The sequence below is a fragment of the Drosophila simulans genome, chromosome X, assembly GCF_016746395.2.
Source record: "Drosophila simulans strain w501 chromosome X, Prin_Dsim_3.1, whole genome shotgun sequence".
NCBI classification, from domain to species: domain Eukaryota; kingdom Metazoa; phylum Arthropoda; class Insecta; order Diptera; family Drosophilidae; genus Drosophila; species Drosophila simulans.
Window position 1 is genome coordinate 10705249 of NC_052525.2, and position 12090 is coordinate 10717338.

General features: G+C 40.4%; 2 protein-coding genes across 2 annotated transcripts; both read right to left on the reverse strand.

The window, feature by feature from the left end:
• Nucleotides 1–2229: 2229 nt before the first annotated feature.
• LOC6725654 (farnesol dehydrogenase) lies at nucleotides 2230–3387 on the reverse strand. The gene is made up of 2 exons (XM_002106625.4): nucleotides 2777–3387; nucleotides 2230–2707 (listed from the first exon to the last, which is right to left on the reverse strand). The coding sequence occupies exons 1-2, from the start codon at nucleotides 3350–3352 to the stop codon at nucleotides 2531–2533; spliced, it is 753 nt and encodes a 250-aa protein (XP_002106661.1). The 5' UTR covers nucleotides 3353–3387; the 3' UTR covers nucleotides 2230–2530.
• Nucleotides 3388–4180: 793 nt separating this feature from the next.
• Nucleotides 4181–4990, reverse strand: LOC6725655 (elastin). The gene has a single exon (XM_002106626.4). It carries the CDS (start codon nucleotides 4822–4824, stop codon nucleotides 4357–4359), a length of 468 nt encoding a protein of 155 aa, XP_002106662.1. The 5' UTR covers nucleotides 4825–4990; the 3' UTR covers nucleotides 4181–4356.
• Nucleotides 4991–12090: the final 7100 nt, after the last annotated feature.

Genomic DNA, 12090 nt, shown 5'->3' on the forward strand with positions numbered 1-12090 from the left:
CTACCATTTACCATCATCTACTTTCCACACACAGTAACAAAGGATTCTGCTGCACCAGCTGCCAAATGCCGCGAGCTGGTTGGAAACTCGTATCAAAGATACTTTTCATATTAAAATTATATGAGTTTCGATACTTACGCCAATTTTGGGCACTTTAAATTGATATAACTGCAAGTTAAGTCCGCCAATTTAAAGTAAATATATTTAATACAGATAGATGCTAGAATGTATCTTTGGTAATTTGTTGATTAAATATGATTGAATTAAAATGTAATTTCCACTTTTATAACTTTCAGTATGCATAATGGATTAATGTGGTCCACTATATAAATAGATCTACCATGTAGACATTGAAAAAGTTAATAAACATCTAATGCATTCTGACATGTTATTTGATAAAAATTCAGCAGCTTTTTAAATTTGCCATTCATTAAATTTGATTGCACTTTTTTCTTCGATTTGCGCTGGCTTTTTGTTTTTTCTGATGGACAGCGAATAAATTGGCAAATAATTTATGCATACACAGACGGCGCTGCAGCGAATAAAATGCAAATCAAATTTTACACAATGTAATTAAGTTGCATTTTGCATTTTTTTGTCGTTGTTGTTGTTTTCGTTTGGTTCGATACAAATCTAATAATAATTAAGCATGCCAGAGATGTGTGTTGGTTAATCGAACAAAATGCATTGACATAAAAATTCTTGTGCAAAATCTTAAATAGATTGCATTGTTTAGGTGCGAAGCCAATTCTTTTCGCTTGAATCGTTAAACCAATTAATCAATTTGCGTTTGATAAGCATGCGATAATCCCACAACTAATTATAATAATATCCAACCAAGCTGTTTTCTGTTTTTTTTTTTTCCTTTTCCAACACGAACGCCGCGTCTTTCTAGCTGAGTTTCCATAATGACAGCTTAATTGGAATTGGATTCGGATGCGGAATCGCTCGGGATGTGTAGATTGGAGTCCCTGGAAGGGGGTAGTATGTATGTAAAACTTTTGACAGCTGTCGAGGCCATCAAAACAAGTTTGATAAAAGAGCGGCGCAAGACGGACGGACGGACAAACAACGGAGGAGGCAAACAAATAACAAATAAATGCGCGGAGGATGAAAATTTATCAATCTCAAGTTTCGCAAAACAAAAACAAATGGCTGAATAATCGGGGGCGGGGCCAGGGGGGAGGTAAGGAAAGTCCACGAAGAAGCCAATAAATTATTTGCATGCCATTTGCATGGCTAGAAATATTTGATTTTTAGTCAAATAGAAACGTCAGTATTACTTAAAAAATTATTTAAAATTAAATGAAGAATGATGGCTTTTTTCTCATTTTATTATTAATCATTAACGTTGAAAAACAACTACAATTAATAATGCTACATTTTCTAACTTCAGCAATTCGAAACACATTCTTTTTGGTTTTCCAAGAACATTTTCAGCTGGCGAAAAGGCCGAGAAAATCGTTTTATTTAATTATTTGGTGCGGTCATCTTTTGATTGCAGTCAATTGGAATTTTCGCAGCTGCAAATTCATTGAGAGCAGTGTTTACTTGGCTTTAATAGACTTGGCCCAGGATGCTCCATTGTCCTTGAAGCGACTGAGGTCCTGTCTTATGCTCTCCTGCTGCAGCTAGCTCCATCGCATTTGTCTGACAAATTGAGTTTCCGGACGGACACCAAACTCGGAAAAAGCGCAAATAAAATCAAGTGTGTGGCCAGCAGCAAGAAATACACTGTAACATAAACGGTCTAAATAATCATTGGACATTAAAGACAATTTCTTAAAATTTATTCGAATTTGCTGTGACCATTTTCAGGCAGGAACTTCCCACAGCAGATTGGTTTTCTTTGGAGAAAATCGCAGAGCGGTTAGTAATTTTTCGCAGTGCACAGGAAGCTGGAAGAAGCGGAACGCTCTAATGACTCGGTTTCCTCCTCGAATGAAGCTATTGCTCGAAGATGCCCAATTGCACATGACACTCTTTGACCACAGAGCATTCCATTTGTGCAGGATGGCTTGGCTTGCCTTATTTTCCCATTTATTGCTCGCCTTTTCTGTGTCAATTTTCAATTGTCCTCCTTTTTGGCCAGCAAAAAAAGGCCAACAAAAATTGTCAATTAAAGCCATTAGGGCCATTGGCAATTAGTTGCCAGCCCCATTATGCGGAAAGTCATTTGCCATTGCTCGCATTTACTATATAGTACATATATATGTTTACCATACTGAATTTTCAATTTTCCGTTTTCCCATGGAAATGTTTTCTTCCATTTATTTATCGCATTCATTTCATGTGTTGTTACTGCTCAAGACAGGGAATTTGCATTTCAAATTCAAGTAAATTAAACCAGCGTACCAGCTTAAATTTAAATAGTTTTTTTTTATTGCAACGTGTATAGCTAAATTATGAATATTTAAGTGTATAAGAAAATTGGGTGAATATGGTGCTTCATATTTGCTGTCACGGCAAAAATATTAAGATGAAGAAAAAAAATATATAAAAAAAAAGAACAGAGCTCCTGGAGCTCCGTCTACATGGTCTCGCCAAGTGGCTTGATGATCAGCTCGTGCACCTGGACATGTGGTGGTGTGGCAATGGCGTACAGCACTCCCTGTGCGATGTCCTCGGAGTGGAGCATTCGATCCTTGATGGCCTCCCTAATGCTGTCCGGCAGGATCTCCGTGTCCACCACGCCCGGACTGACGCTCTACGATGCCAAAAAAGGGTTAGGAAAATGTTCAATCCGAAGAAAGTGAAAAGTGGAGACGGAACCCACCGTTATCTTGATGCGGGTGCCCAGACCAAAGAACTCCTGGCGATATCCTTCGGCCAGCGCGGTAACTGCATGCTTGCTGGGCGGATAGACATTGACATCGGGCGCCACGCCCTCCGTGGCCGTCATGGTCTTGTGTCCCAGAATGCTGTTGATGAGCACCACATGGCCGTCGAACTTGCGCTCCCGCATGGAACGCACCGCTCGCTGGGTGCACAGCACAATGCCCATGATGTTCGTCTGCAGTACCTGCTGCATGACGGACGGATTCATGTCCACCAGGTAGCCCGATTGCAGGGTGCCGGCATTGTTGACCAGCACATCGATGGCGCCCAACTTTTGGATGATCCAATCGAAGGCCTCGTTCACGGAACTCTCGTTGCCCACGTCGCAGTAGAGGGCAAAGAGTTTGCCGCGCTTCTCCGCCGGCAGCTCCTTCTGCAGCTCCTTGACGCGATCGACGCGTCGGGCCAGACCCACCACCGTCATTCCGGCGAGGACCAGATCCTTGGCGATGGCCGATCCGATGCCCGAACTGGCGCCAGTGACGACGGCAACGCGATTCTGCCAGCGTTCCATGATTTTCGCTTGCGATTTGAACGATGATTACTCGAATCTCGGCCAGAAGATGCACTTTTTATACCGCTGCGATGGTTGCGTGCGCTCTCCGAACGAGTTCTAGTACACTGAGAGAAAAGTTGGAGCAAAACAATAGAATAAATATATAATATATATAATGACTTGGTGTCATTATGATTATGCTAAATCTAAGTAATTTTTGTATTAACCATCGTTTCTTTTTTAAAGAATAATTTCCGAATGGGTATACCCATTTTTTTTTGAGTGCATCTTGTTAGCGTGTTGAGAAATTGCCGTCTCATCACTGTGACAACCAGCCACGCCCCTTGATACGACAAAAGGGGCGGCGGGCGTTGTATTTGCTTAGTTAGAAACGATGAAACTTTTGTTTTTTTTTTTGTAAGTTACAATGCGAATCTCAAGAACATATATTTATACGGAGTACTCAAGATAATCATACGGTGGAAAATTGGGTCTATTAATCTTATAAATGGTTTGCACCTAGTTATTTAAATGTTATTTTACACAGCTTATTAAATATATTAAAGTGCTGATATAGAAGAATCAAAATAAATAGAATGTAAGCTTGATTTGTGCCTTGAATATTTATATAAAAAATAAAACTAAAATATTAAATAGTAAAATAACAATAGTACTCTTTGCCACACATGACATTTTGCTTATTTAGTAATTAGCATATAAAATATATGTGATTTGCGTTTACAACGCGCTTCTCACATTCAATTCGCCGCACGTCAACTCATCTCTGTATTTGTTATTGCAATTAACCCTTTTATACACACCCACCGATTTGTGCCAAATGATCAATTTTATATCTTACGGGTATTTATTGTTAACATTTTCGCCAAATACAAGTCGTTTTGTTCGAACACTAAATTATGTATATGGCTGTGTAATGTGAAGAGTGGCCCAGATTGTATTTATTCCCTATTGGTCGATGTTCAGTGAGGATATTCGTGCTGGCATTGTTCGTGTAATTGGTCCTACCAGTAGCCACCTTTGGATGCACCGCTTCCGCCGTAGTTCATGCTCATGTCCATGCCGTTGTAGGCGCAGAAGGCTTCGCCATTGTCCATGCACGGTTCATTTCGTCCGGGAATATCTCCAAATATCGAGCGATCCACAGAGGGCACGGGTGGCGGCACTAAATGCTGTGGTGTCATGGGCATGCCACCCGGCATGGCCCCCGGCATGGCACTTGGCATGGCACCTGGCATGGCACCCGGCATGGCGCCGGCTCCTCCGGCATATGGCAGCATGGAGTGTGCCTGAGCTGCGCCCTGGCCGGGCCAACCTCCTAGTCCGCCGGCTGCTCCTAATCCTGGTGCTGCTGTTGCTAGTGGTGGTGGAGCGGCTGCTCCAGCGGCCGAGTGCTGCATGAAGTCACCCATCTGCGGATAGACGGGAGCATTCACCGGCTGGCCATTCCAGTAGGAAAATGTGTTCGACATGTTGTGAGTTGTTGCGGACTTAATTCAAAATACAAACAATTTGAGAAACTGGTAAAAAAGAAACAGTTTTTTTTCGATTTTTTTTTTTGACCGAATAAAATTTGTACAAAATTTTGCTCCGCTGAACGGTGTGTACAGTTTGGGATCTAAAATAAAACTGATAATCTGGAGCTCCGGCTGGGGTACCTCGATTTTTGGCTTGACATTTAATGTCATGGATATGTTGATCGGAAATTTTGGGTAACCTACCTCGACCGAATGTAGTTGGCCATGAAAATATATAAAATATAAAATTTAGATTTATTTTAGGCTTAGCTCTTCCATTAAATGCCTAAGAGTAAATATCTTTTTGAAATATTGCCAATAGTAACTGATAAGATACCATAGTATATTTGAAATATTTGATTTATTAACCTGACATAAGAACGTATATAAAGGGCATAAAGTTTTTGTGCTTCTTATTCAGGTCATTCCGTGTTATTTAGCATACAATTTTATATTGTGATAAATGACATTTCTTTTCATTTTCATTTCATCTTTTTGCTCTCGTGTCTTGATTCCTATTTCTATGATTTTCTTTTTTGGTTTAGCCTTGTCGGAAAATGGGGGCGGTGGGCGGCCGGGGGGCGTGGCGTGGCCAGTGTTGTGTTAATTTTTGAAAAAGGACGCCAACTGTCGTGATGCAGCACAGATGATAATGACGAAGACGCGGCAACAAACGTTTCTCCAAACGATGGGTATTAAATGGGTATTAAAGACTTGGTACCATTAAATAGAAATAAGAAATCATATTAATTGTATTACTTTGCTAGCTATAAAACAATTATAGTACAATCTTTTAAAGTAATTAAACATTTTGGCAAATATAAGCAATTATATGCTATTTCGTGTTTGACTTTCAACTTGATCTTATAGCCCATTTTACTTCACACATGATTGGCATTTAAATACGGTATTTTTAAGGTTCTCACTCTTTTGTCCATTCACATTCCACTTGATTCTTGTGCCAAGCATAAAATGCAAAACACTTGAACTGAGTGGAAACGAAGGCGAAAGCAAAATAAGCAACAACAAAATGTCTCATAAACCAAACCAAGATGCAGTGAGAGAAAATGCATACTAAAAGTATATTTATCAGTACGAATTATCACTTTCCAATACTGATTGACAATCAGAAATTGAATGTTTCAACACTGCGTATGCTTCATATTCAATGCAGATATTGCGTATACGCAACGTTGACCGTGTTTTATTTTTAACTGTGCCTGCGAATAAGAAGAATAAGCAGTAAGCTGCAAAAAAAAAAAGAAAAAGAACGCAACATGGCAGGGTGTTGATAATGATAGCAAAGACAAAGGCCCACGCCTAATGGGACACGGAATGACGACTGAGGGGCGATGATGAGGCGCTGGCCGGATGGCAGGAAGGCAAGATGGCAGGATAGCTGGATGGTTGGATGGTTGGATGCTTGGATGACTGTAAGGCCGGGTGACCATCTGACTGTCATGCCCACGTCCTTGACGCGCTGCAGTGGCGACATCGTAGTTAAATTGCCTGTCCTCGGCCGGCGTCAACATTGTGTCATTGCTAGTATTAAATCAGAGCCAAACAAATGATGATACATAAGTGCGACACAAGTGCGCAGAAAAAGAAAAAAAAAAGAAAAAAAAAGCGAAGATTAACCGAAATGCTGGGTGGGAAAATTAAAATTACAGCACATAGCTTTGGTGCACTGAGAGAAAATTGCAATGGAAAGGCACACATTTTAATATTTCAGGTGCTTACTTTAACTATATACTAGTTAAAGTGCAATAAACTTGAAGTTAATTAAACCGTTACTATTACTTATAAAATTATTTATAAATTATGCTGGAATTTCTCTGGTTTTTTTTTGTGTCTTAAGCGCTGTGAGTGATCAACTGAGTTCATATTTCACCGCCTGACCTTGGGTCATTCCGAATTATGTGATGCCAACTATGCCGGATGGGCGACTGATGGGCCAGGGCAGCTGGGTTCTGGGAGAAAAGCGGGAAGACAAAGAAGCCAGTGCATAACATAGTTCATCAAGTTTGCAAACAAACGCATACCACAGTCGGACTTCAAGGAGCGAAACGAGGGGGGGGATGGGACTTCGACTTGGGTCAAATATGTTAGCAGTTGCATTCTGTTTTGGCTCGGAACAGCAAACATTCAAGTAGCTGGCAAAGGACAAAGGACCAGCACAGTGGGCCAAATTGACAAAGTAAATAAAGTAATAGTAAAAAAAGTGACTTGCAGATTAATTAGTAAGTTAGTTGGCAGTATTGAATTTAAAGAGAGCTTTATAAATTATAGATTTATATGACTGCCTCTTAGTCAATCTTCACCACTGTAGTGCAGTGTACTTTTATCGCATTACTACAGCCGGTGGACCACTTTTTCCCTCTCTTTCCAACCACATCTACCTATTTCTTTCGCCGGCTCTGTCTGTTCGCCATGGGTTTCCTCCCATGCCATTAGCAAAAATGGGTAAATAAGCTTAGTTCAACTCTACTTCGAGTGGCGACTTCAGTGGGTGGGAGCGGGATGGCAAATGGCCACCGGTGGGAGCGGGACGGGGATAGTTGCGGGCGGGGACGAAAGTGGTGAAAGCACTTGAAAAAGTGGCAAAATAATTACCGATAACACAAATGCCCAGGCACCGATTCCGAACGGTTGAACTTTTTTCCGTGTGCCCGCCGTTTTTCCCGCCCCCTCATCGCAATTTTCCCCCGCCGCTTCACGTGGCTTTTCCCGCTTTTCACCCGCACCCCCAACTTTCTCCACTCTCTCCTCCGATTTCCTTCTTTTTCTGTGCTTCGCTTGTAGAACTCTGGCTTACATAAATTCAATTGTGCGCCTCTGCGAGTGTGTTTGTGTTTGGCTGTCAGTGCAGTTAGGCTAAACCGATTTGTCTCATCCCCCCCTCCGCCCGGCGCACTTTTCCATTTTCCGCTCACGATCCTGAATTTCCCTGCAGGATATGCGCTGTTTTCAAGAAGTTTTCGATCCATGCAACAATATTAAATGCCTTATGTTTTAGATTTCATATTTATTTAAAAGAATTGAAAAGTATCTTTGGCTTTGTTTCTAATGCTACTCTAAGGTATATTTACGTCGAATTTTTAATTTACCTGTTGTGTAAGAAAGCTTAATGAATCTATGAACGAATAGTTATTTTCCTGATATGCAAACATAGTACTTTGATTTCCTAGCCCAGAGTATTCACTCCATCGGCGTTGCGATTTTGAGGACAGGCTTTTCACCAGTTTTTCCCCACCTTTTTTTTTTTTTTTGTTGTTTGCACTGACCAGTTGACTTTGCTGCTCTCTGCGTCAATTGATGGCCCTCGAATGGACTGAACTCGAGCGGACTGAGTGGGGTCTTCAAGCTCTAGTCCTCCCAAAAAAAAAAAAAAAACCAAAAAAAAAATATATCAAGTGTCGTTTGTCAAGTCAAAGCCAACATTCGATAATGTTAATTTGCAGTGGTAAAATCCAGTGAATCCGAATATTGGGTTAGTAGTTTGGACCAGTTGCGGTGAACCCCTTAATGACTGCCGTCTAATCACTCCGCTTCGGTGGAACTTTCTTGTCCGGATTTCTGGGCGCTCCTTGGTGCCTTGCAGCGGGGATTCTTACCGCATCACATAGCCATGCCAATTTATTTAATATGCCGTACGTGAGCTTCCGCTTGCTGTGCTCTTCAGCCCACGTTTATGGCCACTGACTCTGATTCTCGTCCTTTTTTATTTTTTTTGTATCCCGGCCAGCCTGCCCGAATGGCCTTGTGTGTTTTTACTTTCTCGCATTTCATTTCATTTCATTTTACTGGACGTTTTCAAATTTTTCACTTGAGTGAGCTTTAGCAGGCGGTTTCACATCTTTAACGATGTGCAGGCGAAAAAAAAGCGAAAGCGAAAATTTACTGCAGGAACAGGAAGAGAGGACTCCGAACTGGCTGTCCGACCATTTGTAATAACCAAAGCCTCTGGGGAGACTAGCATGTGAGAGGTCCTTCGCTGGCCAAAGCCTCTGCACTAACAGTTGGGCACGAAAACGTATGCGAGTGCTATTGTTGGCAGTTCAAAGGACATATAACTTTAAAAAGCACTTTAAAAAGTGCAAGTATGTTTGATAAGTAAGTGTAACAAGTTGCAAAACCATTCAACAAGTACAAGTATAATTTGTGTATTTGGTATGTATTCGGTTATTGGTCACTTTAAGCAAGAAGTGTGCACGATTTTCTCAGCGTGTATGCTCATGTATAATCAGCTGTTTGTGCTATCCTGGTCTTCCGGCCAGCTTACAGCTAAAGAGGATTCCGTCAAGGACACCACGACCACGACGGCGAATTGTGTTCGAGTCGCAGCTCATTCGTTCTCATCGCCATCAGTCTTCTTGGTCCTGCTCAAAAAGTGAACCCAACTTGGTCCAAAATCCAAAATCCAAGTCCGACCTCGCCTCATATGCGATTCTTTGTGTTTGCGCATTCAAGTGGCGTGGTGCGGCAGCTGTGTCGTATGCCCATCCCCATCTCCATCCTCATCCGCATTCGCATTCGCATCCGTGTCCTCTTTATCCAGTCCTCCCTGTTGGCCGGCAATCCGCGCCGGACTTAGATCCACAGAGAAAGAAAATATGTTAGCATTTAAAAGCATTTACTGAGGGGAACTCAAAAGTGAAAATTTATTATTTTTAATGCATTTAATGCATTTTAAGTGCTATTAAAAAATGAGCTATAGCTGCATAGATGATTGATCACTTTTTGTTGACCAGTGTATATGTACATATCTTTCTCGCAACGCTTTTCTGCTCTTTTTGCCTGGCATTGCGGCACCAAAGTGAGTATTTCCATATTTATAGTTTCTGAAATAGCTTCTAACTAGCTTAGCCGGCTGGCTTTTCCGAGAGGGGAAAAGGTTTCCCGGGCGTCCGAGGAGTGCCTGGATATTCTCGGCCACTCCTCGGCAAATTGAATATCTCTGGTCATTTTTGCATAGAAATTACTCGATTTCCATGGCGGCCGGCAAACAATGAAATTGAGTGTCCTCCATTCGCTAGCTTTTTGTCAAGTGATTTTTTCCTCAGCTTTTCCATTGCTGTAAATATGTTTTCGATCGACTTCGAAACGTTGTTTTTTTTGGGAATTTTATATAATAAAAGAGTTTGTTTTGTATAATTTGTAGTAAGAATTATTTATTTATATTTAAGAGTCATTCCCCCAGGATCCCACATAGTTTCCCATTCACGGATGAAATTATTTGGAGACAAAGGCATCGCTGGTTTGGGGATTTGGGGGAGTGTTCATTTGGTGGGGGGATCCCGACACTCAACTACAGTTCTTCGTAGTTTAGGTCTGCCTGATAACCTTCAACAGTTTACTGACATTTATAAATTTTTATAAGGTTCAGGGGTTCAATAACGCAGCATGACAAAATTTATCGCCACAACGTGTTCATAACACACGCACATACACACACACACACACTGCCTGGACAGCGGCACTCACACAATCAACGCGTAAATATATGCCGGGTTCAAGGGGTTACGGGATTTCAAGGGGGGCGGGGTATAAAGGGCAAGAAGGGGGCGGTGGGCGGAATATTGATGGCAAAACTTCATGAAGCATAGCCAACTTTTTTCTCATCGCCTCCGCTTTTATTTTTTTGCAATGCGTAAATGTCAGATAAGCCTGTTCACACACACACACATGCATTATCTAGAATATAATGAATCAACTAACTAATACCCTGTAAAAATATAACATAAAATATATAATCAATATATTAGATATAAGTAAGCATTTCTTCGTGTTGTAACAATATCTGTGTGTAATATATTAATTTATTTATTATATTTCCATGGCCACAATGCAATCAATTATTTGTTATGCTATTATAGTAATGTTACAGTAATTATAGTAATGTAATAGTTATACTTAAATTACTTCGTGTCGAAATTACCCTTGCTGAGAACTCAACACTTGGTATTTCCGCTGGTGCGTGCAATTTTTAGCTTACAGCTGTCAGCTGACTACATTTACAGAGGGAAAACTAAACGAACCAAACAATTTGGTGGACTGCAAACGAATCGAATCAGAAAGGGGAAATCGGAGCCAAGAGGAAAATCAAAGGAGGAAAAATGGCAAACAAAATAAAGGTGCACGGAAATTCAAAGAATATTTAATAATTCCCTAATAGGTAGAGCTGAAAGTTCGACTTTAATGTAGTGAAAAAAATATACATTTTAACATAATTAATATTTAAAAAAAAACCACGAAAATTTGTATTAATTTAATATTTAATAAATCTATTGAAAATTGTGTATTTGAACATGAAGTATAGTTCCATTTCTAGTGGTATTTGAAATAATATATTTAAGAAAGGAACACCATATAAATTCTAATTAATTCCACATTTTCTTGCAGTGTGATGCGAAGAATGTCGATGTGGCGGAGTACTGCGGAAAAGGACTAGCAGCATTCGCTTGTTGACTATGCATGAGGCGGAGACACCGCAACTCAGTTGGAGAAAATCCGGGAAACTCCGGAAAACCCTAGCTCCACGGAAAAGCCACCCACGAAAAACTCGGACGTGCCTCGCTGCCGATTGCCAAATGAATTTTGTCAGGCAGCGAAGGTTGAAATTGGCTTTTGCCTTTTGGCGAACGTATTTTGAATTTTAATGCGGCCCATAAGAGGAAGACATGGCTAAGAAGCAGAGTAACCCTTTTTTCGCCTGCCGCTTTTGTTTGTCGGTTCTGAAAAACAAACACACACGAACATACGAACAAAACAAGGGACTATTTCATTAGCAAGAGCCCAAAGCGAAGATTCGCTTAACCCGTTGATCACATTTCCAAAAATTATTACACAGGCAAAACGACGACTGTTTTGTACAGCTTATGATCCAAAAAAATAGAGCACTATCACTCGTTTATTGATTTCCAATAAAAATTTTGGCAAAAATTTGATATTTTTTAAGCGTTCGATTTGCTCTAACTTGGCCAAAAGTAGTCCTACATACAAAATAATGACTGTTTTATACAGCTAATTTTCCAAATAAACGATCCCTATCACAATTTTTTTCATTTAAAAAAATTAATTTTTTTTAAATTTTTTTGCTTTTTTGTAAGGGGTAACATCATCATTTTTTGCGAAAAATTGACAAAAATTTACATTTTAAACTGTGAATGCCATTAGATAGAAAATTTAATGACGAGTTCAACGAGGTATGTCATTCCATAT